Source organism: Salmo trutta, chromosome 12 (assembly GCF_901001165.1).
Source record: "Salmo trutta chromosome 12, fSalTru1.1, whole genome shotgun sequence".
In the NCBI taxonomy this organism is placed as follows: Eukaryota; Metazoa; Chordata; class Actinopteri; order Salmoniformes; family Salmonidae; genus Salmo; species Salmo trutta.
The window spans coordinates 63,840,609-63,859,603 of record NC_042968.1 but is presented as its reverse complement, the minus strand read 5'-3'; the positions used below and the strand labels follow the sequence as shown (position 1 = coordinate 63,859,603).

The following is an 18,995-nucleotide window of genomic DNA, read 5'->3' as shown; positions in this document are numbered from 1 at the left end:
CTCCTTCCCCTCGCGAGCCCATCTCTCGCGCTCCTTTTCCTCCCGCTGCTTGGTCCTGGTTTGGTGGGTTGTTCTGTAACGGTCGTCGTGCATGAAGGAAGAAGTGGACCAAGGCGCAGCTGGGAGCGAACACATGTTATTTATTTCAGACTGAAATAACACGGTCAAAACAGAGAATAAACGTATCGCTACTGCTCAAACAAAAAGAGACAACAACCCACAAACATCGTGGGGGGAAAAGGAACTTAAATATGATTCCCCAATCAGAGGCAACTAGCGGCAGCTGTCTCTGATTGGGAATCAACAGAACCCAACATAGAATTACGCCCCAAAGCAAGGCTATACCAAAAACATAGAAAATAAACTATAGAAATGCCACACCCTGACCAAAATAGAAGAGTTCACCTGGTCAGGGCGTGACAACTCTAAATTGAATACATGTGAAAATATGGTTTCACGTGTAAAATGTATGCTCAATATGTGAAAACGGCTATTGCAAATTTGCCATGTTTTTTTTTGTAATGGAGATGCCTGCAGTATGTCGTTCTGACAGCAGCTTGCCGTCTCTGGCCCTATCCTCAGCGGCAGGCTAGAAGCGATGTTTACAGCACCAGTTACGCCTCACTTGAGCAACGTTGTCAAGCACTTAACCCCACCTAACAGGCTGACCTCCGATGAGGACCCTGGGAAATAAACTATTGAATCTTCACTGAATAGGGTAATTGTGCCTGAGAAGTCAACTCACATTGATTTACATGTAATACAGATGCGGTAGGTTCTCTATGGCATTTAGGTTCTCTGTGGCGTTGTTGTTTTTGTTGCTGCTATAGGAAATTGTATACATCTCTAGGCTAATGTTGAACATTTCACATTATCATAGCTATTCAATGTCAATCCACTCTGTGGAACATTAGTCCATGAAGCGGATGGGAGATGTTTGAGGTGTGAGAGAGGCTGACGACGTATTGTATTCTGCACAATAATGTGTACTACTGTATATACCAATTACCTCTGTATATACCAATGCTCAATCAAAGTGGTATGTTAACACATAATCATGTAATCGATGGTGTGCCTAGTAGGTGTGCCCAAGGGCTAGCGGATACATACACACACACACATGTATATAGACATGCGCTAGTGATGCTCGGATAAGCTGTTTGTTCACCCACACACGCCCACAATTGTTAATAACCCATCCGCAACCGCCCGATTATATGTAATGAAGTGAAAATCTGAGGATGGCACCTGACCATAACCCGCAAATGTAGAAAATGCGCAGTAGGCTACAGTCAGAGACAGCAGAATGATTTTTTTTGCCTCATTTAGATATGTTTCTGCTTATAATTTCAGATATTTTGTAAGGCTATTTGTTAGTCAACTTGTCTATAATTAGATAAATGCAGCTTCTCTTCTGTCATTATGTGTTCCCCTAGAAGACTAAAGAAACCCTTGCTCGCCAGAATACATTAATAAATCGATAGAATGAATGCTTTAATCTAGTTGATATCAGTAAAGTTTTCTACATTTCTGCTTGTTTTGCAGAGCAAATGTGTTTAGGGAGAGGAGAGAAAATTCAATAACAAAAACAAACGTGAAATTTTCTGCGCAAAATTGCCAACTGACATTAGTTTGACCAGTTGTAAGGAAATACAAAAATGGTGAAATCGACCCAACATGTTTCTGATAAGACTTCAGTTCAGCTTGGATGCATATTTTATGTGGTTGAAATACTATCTGCTTTTATGATGCTAATAAAGATAGCACCTATACAGATCATCCATAGCTGCCAGTAGCGGTGCATGGATAAAAGCACTGGGGAAGCCAAGACAGAAAAAAAAGCATATCCATGCACCTATATCCATGCACCTATGTGTTGTGATAATTGTGTTGTTTGCTCTATAACCTGTTAGTTCATATAACTTGCCACTGTGCTATATAGGCCTAAGGCAGAGACAATAAGAGAGACAGTGGCAGAATAAATTTGACCACGCCTTTGTTTCATCCCAAAACCAGGGAGTAACCTCTGTCCGGTGAAGTCCACAAAGCATATTGCTTGTTACAAACAGTTAAATGACCTACAGCACGGTCAAGCAAGTTAATGTTTCCGACATTTTCGGACTACTGAACAACTATTGATTTAGAACCACGGAGAGTTTCCACAAGTCGCAAAGAAAACAGGAGCTGCCTCCACTATTCCAGCACTATTTCAACATTTCAACATCATTATATCAACCATGCTTAGTCTAATACAGTCACAATCAATGTATGCTAAATATGATGTGGCTGTCCATGGTTCTGATTTATGTGTGTGTGTGTGTGTGTGTGTGTGTGTGTGTGCATCCGTGCTTCTACATCTGCATTGCTTTCTGTTTGGTGTTTTAGGCTGGGTTTCTGTACAGCACTTTGTGACATCGGCTGATGTAAAAAGGGCTTTATAAATACATTTGATTGATTGATTGAATTAAAAACATGTTGAAATGCCAATATCTTCCTCCTCCTCTCTTTCATGTTGACAAAACAGTATATGACTCTGTCATACAGTACACGCTTTTAGCTTTTTGTTATCCTAGGCTACCTGACTAAAATTATTGCTCGCTAGCCTAACTTCCTTTCATGGGCAACGATGAGCCAGCTAGTTAACATTAGCCCACTACATCTAGCTACATATTGAACTTCCATTCTCTCAGGCCAGGGGCACAATGTATGAATTTATGGTTAGATCAGAACCTCTGTTATAATCATTGGCCAGTACAGAGAAGTACGTAAAACCCCAAATATGAATCTCTATCTCCATCCATGGCTAATTTAGGAAAGGGACATTTTTTTCTAGCAAGATAGCCACCGGAGGACGATGTCAATGACGTTTCACTTTTGATGTGATATGATTGGTGTGAAGACAAATCCAAACTGGCTTCCCTTGACTCTTTTTTTTTGTGCACCAGGACCATTCATCTTTGAGCTCACTCAGTTTAGCTTAATGATGATTGGCTATTATTTTATACATTTTTCATCAAGGGAGGACAAATGTTCGCTACACATAAAGAGACAGAGGGGCACTGTTTCACTCGCTCTGATGCTTTCTCTGGTGAGATATTCAGCCTCTTACGAATTACAGAGAGACGAAAGATAAATGATTGTATGTTTTTTTATTTTGTTCTTGGTCAATGTTTTGTCAAAACTTGTCTTCCCTTTGCATCCATGATTACACGCAGCTGCTAACTGCAGATTCACATTCTCTCAAGATGCTGAAAAAATATGTATCATATTTCTCCACTCCTGTTCCCGAGTGTATCATTTTACTTCAAGAAATGCTTAATTCTGACAGTTGGCTACAGTTCCCTTGAAGTGCTATAGGCCTATTTGAAGTATCCATATTGTGACTGTCGAATTTGTAGCCTATAGCTCCTCAGAATCATCAGTCTGTCACCCCCTGCCTCTGCGGAGGAAGGTGGCGGCATTATGCTTCACTTTTCTGTCCCTTCTCTTTATTTTATTTCACTTCCTTCTTTTCTTCCTTTGTCAATAAACAAAATCATGCATAGACATACACCAATGGACTCTTTACTTTCAACTCTCCATTTCGCAGCTTTCTCTTATTGAACTTTTTCTGCAAGTTCCCAAAAGTATTTGGTGATTGGTGTGGTGCGCGTACTGTTAGGCCTTGAAGACCTAAAGTTTAGGCTTACACACTAATGACAGCCTAAAAATAATAAAGGAAACACCTCAATGTAGCCTATATATAGATATTCCACAATAATTATACGTGTATGGTTTTTATAATGCATTGCTTTCTCTTTATTCAACCCACCTGCACACAATATTTAATGACCTTAAAAGCCCACCCCGCGCGAGTTATGAGTCAACCCGCGCTAGTGTATGTCTCTCTCTCTCTCTCTCTCGTTCTCTGCCCCAAAGCTGAGAGCTATTGGCTTGCACGCCTTAATTATTTCACTCTCTCTCACACACAGTTTTCCCGACCGCCGACACACAGACACCGCGCTCCATCTGTCTATATTGTGAAGCAGAGATGCAGTCGCTGTTCGCCATCTTCGGCGACAGACTGGCCCTGTGTAAACGTTATCAGTGCAGGGTAACCTGTTACTGGTGACAGTCCACGACGACAAATGTACGAGACCCTCGCGCAGCATACCCGGGACAGATTGGGAGGAAGACGACCGGCGCAGTGATGGGACAGTTTTCGGGGGTATGCGACCGGAGTTTGGTCATCCTCTTGTTTCTCGGTTTGCAGTTCCCGGCCACGGCGGCACGAGGTAAGAACAGTTCAGAATGTGTGATTTTTGTTTTTGCCAGAACAGCTGTGTGTTGTGCAAGTGCAGGAATTTGCACTTGCACTATAGGCTAGTCAGGGTGTCTTCTATGGTATCTAATCGCACAAACTAACTGTACTATGCTAAACTTTGTCAATATTATTTTTGGTATTATAAACATATTTTAAATGTTTCCCCTTCTTACGTCAACGTCCGCAATTATAGAACACCTATCGTATGCAAAATAGTTATAGGCTACAAATAATGTATCATATCTGACCCTAGGCTAATTATCTTAGAAAAAGGGGTGATTTGCTGTCCCCATAGAACCCTTTTTGATTCCATGTAGAACCCTCTGTAGAAACGGTTCTACATGGAACCCAAAAGGGTTCATCCTGTAACCAAAAAGGGTTCTTAAGGGTTCTAGATAGCACATTTTTTTAAGAGTGTGGGGAGTAAGACAATAATGCAGTGCATTCTGTCGGCCCACACCGCAGAAGGCAGACGCGAAAATAAATCATACAACAATATTCAAGACTGGTTGTTGCTCATGATCCAAATGTTTCTCAGCGATAGACGCCTTTTGGCTTTTCAATTAAAACACATTGATTGTGCACAGCGGAGAACCGCTCGGCCAGTTCTTCCATGCGTTGACATGTGTTGCTGTGATGGTCTCTCCGGGAGAATGATGGGTTCACATCCCAAAACACTGCTCTTCGAAGTAATGCATAGTCGCTAGTGACAGCTCAGACATATTGGCTTGAGTTACACTTGTGCTGTTGGGGTGGCAGGTAGCCTAGTGGTTAGCGCGTTGGTCCAATAAACAAAAGGTTGCTGGATCGAATCCTTGAGCTGACAAGTTAAAAGAAAAAACCTGTCGTTCTCCCTCTGAACAAGGCAGTTAACCCTCTATGCTGTTGTACATTTATTTTATTTTTTTAAACAACACCTCGTTGGATAATTAAATCATGTGTTATGGTGAATAACATTGAAAACAAGGTAGTTAGGCACGATTCAACTCCTGCTATAGGTCTCACTATGGACCCCATCACATGCTCCCCTCCCTACCTTGACCTCTTAACTTATATCATGTCTTACGGTCATTTGCAAGTCAATTACCGAATTAGCCATAAGGATTTTATTATTGCATATGGAAATAAACTGAACCTGAGTAATATAAATATTAGATTAGGGCTCTATTCAGCTTCAGAGGTTTAGCTTTTTGAGGCTGATAGTGTGAGGTATTCTACTGTGTATTGGGAGACGGAAGTTCATTAATAAGGAATTGGACCCATCTCCATCCTTTTAAGCTTGTAAATAACCCTTGTCGTTTTCACTCTTCCCCCCTCTGTCGTTTTTCTCCTCATTCTTACTCTCTTGGCACCAGAAGCTTCAGAAACCTAATGCATTTTGTTGTTCTACATCCCACTAGAGAACATTGCTATCTCCAGACCATTGATAATCTGATCAGATCCTATGTATGCTCACCCAGCCTTGGGTGATATCCTAATGCCGGTTTCCGACCATGTGATATTCTGTTATGTGTACTTATTTCATGATCCACTATATCAGAGACACAATTGAGACATAGCCTGCAGGTGTATAGTAAATGGAGTGATCTGAGTATTGGGGTTGAGGAAAGAAAAGAGAGACACAGACACACAGCACCAGCGGCAGGTTTGACAGTGCCGTTTGATGTTTCAGTTGCGACTCTCGCCATCTGATATGGAGAGAGAAAGAGAGAGGGGGGGGGGGAGAAAGAGAGGGGCAGGGAGATAGAGATATGAATAAAGGGCTACGGAGAGGAGTCATCTGTGGGAGAACCCATGTTTTATTTATCCCAAATATGTCAACCCGTCTCTCCAGCCACCTCTTTGATTTAACTGACATTTAACATGAGAGGAATTCATGAACTCAATATGGAGAGGATGCATGGGATTATCCAGGATTTTTTTCTTCTCCTTTTTTTGAGAATGTCAAATGAAATCAAATTATATTTGCCACTTACACCGAATACTATTGGTGTAGATAATGATAAGAGTAAGAATAAAGAACAAAGTAGCAGCAGCATATGATGAGGGTGAAAGTGTGTGTGTGTGTGTGTGAGAATCTGTGTGGGTTCTGTGTGTCAGTGTAGTTTGTGTAAGTGAGTGCCTGTGTATATAATGTGTATACCTGGGGTCTCCAACCTTTTCTAGCATGAGAGCTACTTTTAATGGCACAATCTGCTCATGAATTTTTTCCCTAGCTTTCAAATTGGCACTCTTTGTATTTTCCCGAATTCCTCTCTCTGTTTTATTTTTCCTGGTTTAGGATTCTGTCCTAACAACACAGTCAAACATCCAAGCTAACTTGCAAACATTGACTAGCTTGCTAGCTACTTCCAGACACAAATGAGAGAACAGCTCACTGAACATTTTACTCGCCATAGCTAGGCTGTTTATATATTATCTAGAGCATTGGTGACTGTAACTGTGCTGCCGGGAATATTTACGCTTTTTTGCCAACGTTTACTGACACCGGCCATATTCAATGGGGGTTGAGCGTTTGTAAATTCGTCAGTTATTCTGCGCTCTAGCACACTCAGACAAGAGTGCTCTGAAATTGTCTATCAACAGTTGTCACAGTGACATTATATTGAAATGGTTACTTGCATAGTGGTGTCTTTTGTTAAGATATGTAGTTAGCTAGCTAGGTAAAGAATATAATAATCCTTGCTCGTTACTACCCTGCATTAGGCTATAACTAGCAAAGAAAATGGCTCTGAGATACGAATAATAAGATCATACACGCTACGTTAGCTAGCGAGCCAGCCAGCTAACGTTAGCTAGCTAGCTAACATTACACTTTAACTTGAAATTAAAATTAGAAACGTGTAATATCTGAAAATGTAGCTAGCTAGAATATCTTACCCATTGTCATGTGTGCTCCCTCTCCGGCCTCTAGGTCACCAGCCTGCTCATTATGGTGCACACCTGTCACCATCGTTACGCGCATCTGCATGTCGTCAGACTCACCTGGACTACATTTTTATTTAACCTTTATTTAACCAGGTAGGCAAGTTGAGAACAAGTTCTATTTTACAATTGCGACCTGGCCAAGATAAAGCAAGCAGTTTGACACATACAACAACACAGCTAAACATGGAGTAAAACAAACATACAGTCAATAACACAGTAGAAAAATAAGTCTATATACAAAGTGAGCAAATGTAGGTGAGATAAGGGAGGTAAAGGCAAAAAAGGCCATGGTGGTGAAGTAAATACAATATAGCAAGTAAAACACTGGAATGGTAGATTTGCAGTGGAAGAAAGTGCAAAGTAGAAATAGAAATAATGGGGTGCAAAGGAGCAAAATAAATAAATAAATACAGTAGGGGAAGGTAGTTGTTTGGGCTAAATTATAGATGGGCTATGTGCAGGTGCGGTAATCTGTAAGCTGCTTAAAGCTAGTGAGGGAGATAAGTGTTTCCAGTTTTAGAGATTTTTGTAGTTCGTTCCAGTCATTGGCAGCAGAGAACTGGAAGGAGAGATGGCTGAAGGAAGAATTGGCTTTGGCGGTGACCAGAGAGATATACCTGCTGGAGCGCGTGCTACAGGTGGGTGCTGCTATGGTGACCAGCGAGCTGAGATAAGGGGAACTTTACCTAGCAGGGTCTTGTAGATGACCAGTGGGTTTGGAGACGAGTATGAAGCGAGGGCCAGCCAACGAGAGCGTACAGGTCGCAGTGGTGGGTAGTATATGGGGCTTTGGTGACAAAACGGATGGCACTGTGATAGACTGCATCCAATTTATTGAGTAGGGTATTGGAGGCTATTTTGTAAATGACATCGCCGAAGTCGAGGATCAGTAGGATGGTCAGTCTTACGAGGGTATGTTTGGCAGCATGAGTGAAGGATGCTTTGTTGCGAAATAGGAAGCCAATTCTTGATATAACTTTGGATTGGAGATGTTTGATGTGAGTCTGGAAGGAGAGTTTACAGTCTAACCAGACACCTAGGTATTTGTAGTTGTCCACATATTCTAAGTCAGAACCGTCCAGAGTAGTGATTCTGGACGAACGGGCAGGTGCAGGCAGCGATCGGTTGAAGAGCATGCATTTAGTTTTACTTGTATTTAAGAGCAGTTGGAGGCCACGGAAGGAGAGTTGTATGGCATTGAAGCTTGTCTGTAGGGTAGTTAACACAGTGTCCAAAGAAGGGGCAGAAGTATACAGAATGGTGTTGTCTGCGTAGAGGTGGATCAGAGACTCACCAGCAGCAAGAGCGACATCATTGATGTATACAGAGAAAAGAGTCGGCTCAAGAATTGAACCCTGTGGCACCCCCATAGAGACTGCTAGAGGCCCGGAAAACATGCCCTCCGATTTGACACACTGAACTCTATCAGAGAAGTAGTTGGTGAACTAGGCGAGGCAATCATTTGAGAAACCAAGGCTATTGAGTCTGCCGATGAGGATGTGGTGATTGATAGAGTCGAAAGCCTTGGCCAGGTCAATGAATACGGCTGCACAGTATCGTTTCTTATCGAAGGTGGTTAAGAAATCATTTAGGACCTTGAGCGTGGCTGAGGTGCACCCATGATCAGCTCTGAAACCAGATTGCATAGCGGAGAAGGTGCAGTGGGATTCGAAATGGTCGGTAATCTGTTTGTTGACTTGGCTTTCAAAGACCTTAGAAAGGCAGGGTAGGATAGATATAGGTCTGTAGCATTTTGGGTCAAGAGTGTCCCCCCTTTGAAGAGGGGGATGACCGCAGCTTCTATCCAATCTTTGGGAATCTCAGACGACACGAAAGAGAGGTTAAACAGGCTAGTAATAGGGGTTGCAACAATTTCGACAGATAATTTTAGAAAGAAAGGGTCCAGATTGTCTAGCCCGGCTGATTTGTAGGCTGACTGGATTTGGGAGAAGGAGAAATGAGGAAGGCTTGGGAGAGTTGCTGTGGGGGGTGCAGTGCTGTTGACCGGGGGTAGGGGCAGCCAGGGGTAAAGCATGGACGGCCGTAGTAAAATGCTTATTGAAATTCTCAATTATAATGGATTTATCGGTGGTGACAGAGTTTCCGATCCTCAGTGCAGTGGGCAGCTGGGAGGAGGTGCTCTTATTCTCCAAGGAATTTACAGTCTCCAAGAACATTTTTGAGTTTGTGTTGCAGGAAGCAAATTTCTTCTTGAAAAAGCTAGCCTTGGCTTTTCTAACTTCCTGTGTATATTGGTTTCTAACTTCCCTATATATATGTCACTCCCGTTGGTTCCTTCCCTAGGCGTCATTGTTTCTGTGTCATGTCCTTGCGTTGTTCATTTTTCTTGTTTTGTATTTAGTTGCGTTTATTTATTAAAACACTCACTCCCTGAACTTGCTTCCTGACTCTCAGCGCACTCGTTACACCCATTTACATCATGGATGGACGCTTCTCCCTCTCACGGATGCCATGATTGCCTTGCGTTTAGATGTAATCCGGAGACAGGTGTTTTCTCCATCTCCTTAGCTGTCATACTCTAATTCCACTGATTTCAAAACTCGGTCCTCCAGAAAGTGGAGGGCACCACTTACAGTGGCTTGCGAAAGTATTCACCCCCCTTGGCATTTTTCCTATTTTGTTGCCTTACAACCTGGAATTAAAATAGATTTTTGGGCGGTTTGTATCATTTGATTTACACAACACTTTCAAGATGCAAAATACCTTTTATAGTGAAACAAAAAAGAAATAACACAAAAAACTGAACCTGAGCGTGCATAATACTTTTAAAACTGCTCCAGCTCCTTCAAGTCGGATGGGTTCCGCTGGGGTACAGCAATCTTTAACCTCTTACATCTAGACGTTCCGCTAGCGGAACACCACTCCAATATCCAATGACAAGGCATGGCGCGAAATACAAACTCCTCGAAAATCCGAAAACTTCAATTGTTCAAACATATGACTATTTTACACCATTTTAAAGACAAGACTCTCCTTTATCTAACCACACTGTCTGATTTCAAAAAGGCTTTACAACGAAAGCAAAACATTAGATTGTCAGCAGAGTACCCAGCCAGAAATAATCAGACACCCATTTTTCAAGCTAGCACCTTTGATGATCTTCATCAGATGACACTCCTAGGACATGATGTTATACAATACATGCATGTTTTGTTCAATCAAGTACATATTTATATCAAAAACCAGCTTTTTACATTAGCATGTGATGTTCAGAACTAGCATACCCACCGCAAACTTCCGGTGAATTTACTAAATTACTAACGATAAACGTTCACAAAAAACATAAATTATTTTAAGAATTATAGATACAGAACTCCTCTATGCACTCGATATGTCCGATTTTAAAATAGCTTTTCGGTGAAAGCACATTTTGCAATATTCTGAGTAGATAGCTCGCCATCACGGGCTAGCTAATTTGACACCCACCAAGTTTGGCACTCACCAAACTCAGATTTACTATAAGAAAAATTGGATTACCTTTGCTGTTCTTCGTCAGAATGCACTCCCAGGATTTCTACTTCATCACCCAATGTTGTTTTGGTTCCAAATAATCCATAGTTATATCCAAATAGCGGCGTTTTGTTCATGCGTTCAAGACACTATCCGAAGGGTAACGAAGGGTGACGTGCCCGGCGCGTATCGTGACAAAAAAATTCAAAATATTCCATTACCGTACATCGAAGCATGTCAAACGCTGTTTAAAGTCAATTTTTCTGCGATTTTTCTTGTAAAAAAGCGATAATATTCCGACCGGGAAACCCTGTTTTCGTTCAAAAACTCAAAGTTGAAAATGGAGTCGTCTCGTGCACGCGCGCCCCCATCTCATTGTTCTCAGATCGACCACTTACCAAATTTTTTATTTATTTCACCTTTATTTAACCAGGTAGGCAAGTTGAGAACAAGTTCTCATTTACAATTGCGACCTGGCCAAGATAAAGCAAAGCAGTTCGACAACATACAAAAACACAGAGTTACACATGGAGTAAAACAACATACAATCAATGATGCAGTAGAAAAAAAATAAGACTATATACAATGTGAGCAAATGATGTGAGATAATGGAGGTAAAGGCAAAAAAAATGCCATGGTGGCAAAGTAAATAAAGTATGGCAAGAAAAACACTGGAATGGTAGATTTGTAGTTTGAAGAAAGTTAAAAGTTAAAATATAAATAATATGGTGCAAAGGAGCAAAATAAATAAAATAAATAAATACAGTAGGGGAAAAGGTAGTAGTTTGGGCTCAATTAAAGATGGGCTATGTACAGGTGCAGAGATCTGTGAGCTGCTCTGACAGCTGGTGCTTAAAGCTAGTGAGGGAGATAAGTGTTTCCAGTTTTAGAGATTTTTGTAGTTCGTTCCAGTCATTGGCAGCTGAGAACTGGAAGGAGAGACGACCAAAGGAGGAGTTGGCTTTAGGGGTGACCAGAGAGATATACCTGCTGGAGCGCGTGCTACAGGTGGGTGCTGCTATGGTGACCAGTGAGCGGAGATAAGGGGGGACTTTACCTAGCAGGGTCTTGTAGATGACCTGGAGCCAATGTGTTTGGCGACGATTATGAAGTGAAGGCCAGCCAACGAGAGCATACAGGTCGCAGTGGTGGGTTGTATATGGGGCTTTGGTGACAAAACGGATGGCACTGTGATAGACTGCATCCAGCTTGTTGAGTAGGGTATTGGAGGCTATTTTGTAAATGACATCGCCGAAGTCGAGGATTGGTAGGATGGTCAGTTTTACGAGGGTATGTTTGGCAGCATGAGTGAAGGATGCTTTGTTGCGAAATAGGAAGCCAATTCTACATTTCACTTTGGATTGGAGATGATTGATGTGAGTCTGGAAGGAGAGTTTACAGTCTAACCAGACACCTAGGTATTTGTAGTTGTCCACAAATTCTAAGTTAGAACCGTCCAGAGAAGTTATGCTGGATGGGCGGGCAGGTGCAGGCAGCGATCGGTTGAAGAGCATGCATTTAGTTTTACTTGTGTTTAGGAGCAGTTGGAGACCACGGAAGGAGAGTTGAATGGCATTGAAGCTCGTCTGGAGGGTTGTTAACACAGTGTCCAAAGAAGGGCCAGAAGTATACAGAATGGTGTCGTCTGCGTAGAGGTGGATCAGAGATTCACCAGCAGCAAGAGCGACATCATTTATGTATACAGAGAAAAGAGTTGGCCCAAGAATTGAACCCTGTGGTACCCCCATAGAGACTGCCAGAGGTCCAGACAGTAGGCCCTCCGATTTGCGCTACTGTTTTTCAGCCAGAGACTGCAAAGTCATCATTCAACGTTCTGGCGCCTTCTGAGAGCCTATAGAGCCTTAGAAAATGTCACGTTACAGCAGAGATCCTTTGTTTTGGATAGAGATGACAAAGAAGGCCAAGAAATGGTCAGACAGGGTACTTCCTGTACAGAATCTTCTCAGGTTTTGGCCTGCCATTTGAGTTCTGTTATACTCACAGACACCATTCAAACAGTTTTAGAAACTTGAGTGTTTTCTATCCAAAGCAACTAATTATATGCATATTCTCGTTTCTGGGCAGGAGTAATAACCAGATTAAATCGGGTACGTTTTTTATCCGGCTGTGAAAATACTGCCCCCTATCCATAACAAGTTAAGTCATAACACAGATTCTCAATTGGATTGAGGTCTGGGCTTTGACTTGGCCATTCCAAGACATTTAAATGTTTCCCCTTAAACCACTTGAGTGTTGCTTTGGCAGTATGCTTAGGGTCATTGTCCTGCTGGAAGGTGAACCTCCGTCCCAGTCTCAAATCTCTGGAAGACTGAAACAGGTTTCCCTCAAGATTTTCCCTGTCTTTAGCGCCATCCATCATTCCTTCAATTTCGACCAGTTTCCCAGTCCCTGCCAATGAAAAACATGGGGGGGGATGTTGTTCTCAGGGTGATGAGGTGTTGGGTTTGTGCCAGACAGTGTTTTCCTTGATGGCCAAAAAGCTCAATTTTAGTCTCTTCTGACCAGAGTACCTTCTTCCATATGTTTGGGGGAGTCTCCTACATGCCTTTTGGCGAACACCGAACATGTTTAATTATTTTTTTCTTTAAGCAAAGGCTTTTTTCTGGCCACTCTTCCGTAAAGCCCAGCTCTGTGGAGTGTACGGCTTAAAGTGGTCCTATGGACAGATACTCCAATCACCGCAGTGGAGCTTTGCAGCTCCTTCAGGGTTCTCTTTGGTCTCTTTGTTGCCTCTCTGATTAATGCCCTCCTTGCCTGGTCTGTGAGTTTTGTTGGCTGGCCCTCTCTTGGCAGGTATGTTGTGGTGCCATATTCTTTCCATTTTTTAATAATGGATTTAATGGTGCTCAGTGGGATGTTCAAAGTTTCTGATATTTTTTTATAACCCAACCCTGATCTGTACTTCTCCACAACTTTGTCCCTGACCTGTTTGGAGAGCTCCTTGATCTTCATGGTGCCACTTGCTTGGTGGTGCCCCTTGCTTAGTAGTGTTGCAGACTCTGGGGCCTTTCTGAACAGGTTTATATATACTGAGATCATGTGACACTTAAATAAAATCCACCTGTGTGCAATCTAACTAATTATGTGACTTCTTAAGGTAATTGGTTGCACCAGATTTGATTTAGGGGCTTCATAGCAAAGGGGGTGAATACATATGCACGCACTACTTTTCCGTTTTAAATTAAGTAAATGTTTTGAAACAAGTTATTTTTTCTTTTCGCTTTACCAATTTGGACTATTTTGTATATCCATTTCATGAAATCCAAATAAAAATCCACTTAAATCACAGGTTGTAATGCAACAAAATAGGAAAAATGCCAAGGGGGATTAATACTTTTGCAAGGGAATGTACACAATCCATGTCTCAATTGCTTCAAGGCTTAAAAATCCTTCTTTGACCTGTCTCCTCCCCTTTGTTCTACACAGATTGAAGTGGATTTAACATCAATAAGGGATTGTAGCTTTCACCTGGATTCACCTGGTTAGTATATGTCATGGAAAGAGCGGGTGTTCCTAATGTTTTGTACACTCAGTGTATGTTGCATGAATTCATAATGGGAATACAAAGAAATAGAAAAATTATTTAATTGTATTTTCCCCATTCTATTTTTGACAAGCAGTTCCCTTATTCCACCACTTGGCACTGCTGTTGTCCACTCTTCACGACTGTGCAGGTGTGTGTGGACCATGTTAAGATTTAGTGATGTGGACGCTAAGGAACTTGAAGCTCTTGACCTGCTCCACTACAGCCCTGTCGATGTGGATGGGGACGTGCTCTCCCCTCTTTCTCCTGTAGTCGTCGATCAGCTCCTTGGTCTTACTGACGTTTAGGGAGAGGTTGTTGTCCTGGCACCACACCGCCAAGTCTCTGACCTCCTCCCTGTAGGCTGTTTCATCGCCGTTGGTGATTAGGCCTACCACCGTCTTGTCATCAGCAAACTTGATGATGGTGTTGGAGTTGTGTGTGGCGACGCAGTTGTGGGTGAACATGGAGTACAGGAGCGAACTAAGCACACACCCCTGAGTATACCCCGTGTTGAGGGTCAGCGTGGTGGAGGTGTTGTTGCCTACTCTCAGCACTGAGGGCCGGCCCATCAGGAAGTCCAGGATTCAGTTGCAGAGGGAGTTGTTCAGTCCCAGGGTCCCAAGCTTGGTGATGAGCTTGGCGAGGACTATGTTGATGAATGTTGAGTTGTAGTCTATGAACAGCATTCTCACAAAGTTATTTCCCCTCTTCTAAAGGTGGGAGAGGGCAGTGTGGAGTCCAATAGAGATTGCGTCATCTATGGATCGATAGGGCGGTATGCGAATTGGAGTGAATCCAGGGTTGGGATGATGGTGTCAATGTGTGTCATGACCAGCCTTTCAAAGCACTTCATCATTACAGATGTGAGTGCTACAAGGCGATAGTCATTTATGTATGTTACCTTGGTTCTTGGGAACAGGGACAATGGTGGTCATCTTGAAACATGTTGGGATTACCGAATGGGACAAGGAGAGATTGAATATGTCAGCGAAAACATTTGTCTGCTGGTCTGCGCATACTCTGAGAACGTGCTCTGGTTTTCCCCTTGGCCTCGCATCTGCTTCATCGGACCACTTCCATATTGAGCGTGTCACTGGTATTCCTGTTTGAACTTTTGTATGTAAACAGAAAGCATGAAGATTGTGTAATGGTCTGATTTTCCGAAGGGAGGTCTGTATTCAGAATGTGGAGTATATACACTATATATACAAAAGTATGTGGACAACCCTTCAAATTAGTGTATTCCGCTATTTCAGCCACAGCCGTTGCTGACAGGTCTATTATATCGAGCACACAGCCAAGCAATCTCCACAGACACACATTAGCCTTACTGAAGAGCTCAGTGACTTTCAACGTGGCACCGTCACAGGATGCCTCCTTTCCAACAAGTCAGTTAGTCAAATTTCTGCCCTGCTTCAGCTGCCCCAGTCATCTGTAAGTGCTGTTATTGTGAAGTGAAAACGTCTAGGAGCAACAAAGGCTCAGTCGCGAAGTGGTAGGCCACACAAGCTCACAGAACGGTACTGCCGAATGCTGAAGCGCGTAGAATGTAAAAATCATCTGTCCTCGGTTGCAACACTCACTAACGAGTTCCAAACTGCCTCTGGAAGCAACGTCAGAACAAGAACTGTTCGTTGGGAGCTTCATGAAATGATTTTCCATTTCCGAGCAGCCGCAAACAAGCCTAAGATCACCATGCACAATGCCAAGCGTCGGCTGGAGTAGTGTCAAGCTCGCCAGCAATGAACTCAGGAGCAGTGAAAATGTGTATTCTGGAGTGATGAATCATGCTTCACCATCTGGCAGTCCGACGGACGAATCTGGGTTTGGCGATGCCAGGAGAACGCTACCAGCCCGAATGCATATGGCCAAATGTAAAGTTTGGTGGAGGAGGAATAATGGTCTGGGGCTGTTTTTCATGGTTCGGGCTAGGCCCCTTAGTTGCAGTGAAGGGAAACGTTAATGCTACAGCAGTCAATGACATTCTAGATAATTCTGTGCTTACAACTTTGTGGAAACAGTTTTGGGAAGGCCCTTTCCTGTTTCAACATGACATTGCCCCGTGCACAAACTGCGGTGCATACAGAAATGTTTTTTGTTGAAATCGTTGTGGAAGAACTTGACTGGCCTGCACAGAGCCCTGACCTCAACCTCATCGAACACCTTTGGGATGAATTGGTACGCCGACTGCGAGCCAGGCCTAGTTGCCCAACATCTCTGCTCTGGTGACTGAATGGAAGCAAGTCACCGCAGCAATGTTCCAAAATCTAGTGGAAAGCCTCCCTAAAAGATTGGAGGCTGTTATAGCAGCAAAGGGGGGACCAACTACATATTAATGCCCATGATTTTGGAATGAGATTTTTGACGAGCTGGTGTCCACATAGTTTTGGTCATGTACTGTATGTGGAGCAATCATGACACAATTTTCTGTATTGCATGCTTTCAGGGGCACTATTTTGGGGGGAATTGTGTCTCTCCTGTCCCCATATGCCTCTCTCTGCCACATTGCTTGAATATGGCCAAAATTGGCAATTGCGACAGAGCAATAGCGTTGTGACAATGCAGCTCTGATTTAATTACTTTCCATGAGTATGAACATTTTACATGGAAAGTCAGCCAAACCCCTCAAATTAAACTAATCTAATCAAAGATGTGACTCACTCGGGGTGAATTGGATTGAAGCACGATGGAGAAAGGTTCCCATTCATTATGGTAGGAATAATATGTACAGACGCAATATGTAGATACTGTATCAACCTGTTGTTTTCCAATTTAGATCCACACATTTTTAAACCCCCAATTTCATTACATGAGAAGAGTCCTTTTCTTTACCAGCGGGACACCAACCACCGTACAGTACACAAAATGTTACAAGGCCTACTCAGTACCATCATGATAAGATGATGGACTCCAAGTGCAGCTTTAGAGATTTTACACAGTTACCGCAAAAACATCTTAATGAACCATACAATTTCCTTTTGAAATATATGTCAGGCAGTTACGTTATTAGTATTGCTTAATTTCAAGATGAGGTTGTAGTTTACACCCTGATATTAGGCTAATTATATACTCCTCTATTTGCCCGTTTTTAAAGCAGTGTGTGAGTGAAGGGTGTTTCTATGAAATAAACAGTAATTACATATATTAAATTAACACAAACCTGAAATTAGTCTTTCCATATTCTGATGTTGACACAAAACATCCTAGAACCAAATTGCACAAGAACGTGTGTGTGTGTGTGTGAGTGCGTCTACGTGTGGTCTTCCCTGGTGCCATTGGCATTGGATTGAATGTACTGTAGCAGAATATTCAGTGAGGACATTGTGTTGGAATGACAATAGGATTCAGTGTGTGTGGATTAATACAGACTCTTGTTTGTCGTTGGATTTGTTTCTCCGTGGGGTATCTTTGAAGGCTTAGAGGAGCTGTTGTCATTACAAACCTCTGCTGTGACCCCCTCCTCACTGTTTTGGTGTGTGTGTGTGTGTGTGTGTGTGTGTGTGTGTGTGTGTGTGTGTGCACTCCATTAATGATCACTTCAATGTAGGGTTTACCCCAATTAGTTGACTGGTTGATTGTTAGGCTGTTGGTCGACCGACATTGTTTTAGTTGAGCAGTAACAAATATATATACTGTGGGCCTAGACTTAAAGACGATTTATGCTTGATCTTAAAATGGGTTCAGAGGCTCCATCTGGAGGGTGTGACGCAATTGTGGAGTCTCCAGAGGCATGCAGAGGCCAAATCGAGCTCCATACCGCATCGCCATGTGCCTACCAAATTTTGTAACAATGTGGAGGGCTCTATATAGCTAATTGACATGATTGGTTGACGGTAGGTGGGGGCAGTACATCCTTTATAAATATTAACTCACTTCCTTGACAACAGCTCTGCACTGTTCCGCAAAGCGCGATAAGTATGAATGCCCTGACTTCTGCTGAGGCCATATCACGGTAAATATTGCATGGCCAATTGCATGGCCAATACAGAAGTCAGATTGACCAATGCACTTCTCTCCAGAATCTCCCACCAATTTGTGCACATTCAAATTGTTTCATAACTTCATTGTGTGAATTGTTTGTGTTTGATTGTAAGTGTATACCAATTCCCCATTACATATATCACCAGTTTTACATGTACTGTTAATTCCTATAATTTCTAATATACAATGTTTGTTACTTTGGTTACGGTAATTTCTGTTAATACATTCAATATTATTATTCCAGTCTTCCCGTTGGAGTGGACACATTGTTTGCAGAGTGCCCAACCTATGCTACACTTGTGAGTAACAAGTGTTTGTTTATGTCATTCCATTTACGAGTTTTGTCAATTTAGTCATTGTCTTTTGTTTGGAGCGCTCCTGTCAATGTTGAGTAAGGACGCGCACGCATAGAAGGAGGCCTATAGGCTACCTGGCCTGCGCGCAAATGTAGACATATAAATGGGGATCTGATAGTATTTCTGATTGGCTTAACTCACCACCACTAATGACCTGTGGAGCGTCTCAAAGTAATGTTTCTTCACCTCAAACAGCAAACAAAATCTGTTTTTTTGTTATTTTGTTTTTAGTTTTTTTCACCCCCAATTTCGGGAGAGGTGAAGGTCGAGAGCCGTGCGTCCCCCGAAACACGACCCCGCCAAGCCCCACTGCTTCTTGATACAGTGCTCGCTTAACCCAAAAACCAGCTGCACCAATGTGTCAGAGGAAACACCGTACACCTGGCTACCGTGTCAGCGTGCATACACC

At 42.6% G+C, this 18,995-nt stretch overlaps 1 protein-coding gene across 3 annotated transcripts in view; it reads left to right on the top strand.

The window, feature by feature from the left end:
• Positions 1-3,892: 3,892 nt before the first annotated feature.
• The window catches only part of LOC115203975 (netrin receptor UNC5D-like), a 327,175-nt gene continuing 312,072 nt past the window's right edge, over positions 3,893-18,995 (top strand). For 2 of the 3 annotated variants that reach the window (XM_029769119.1, XM_029769117.1), the window contains exon 1: positions 3,894-4,274. In XM_029769119.1, coding sequence (XP_029624979.1) covers positions 4,190-4,274 — 85 coding nt within the window. In that variant the 5' untranslated portion in view covers positions 3,894-4,189. Of the gene's footprint in view, positions 4,275-18,995 lie in introns of all 3 variants that reach the window. The other variant, XM_029769118.1, reaches the window with a different exon arrangement.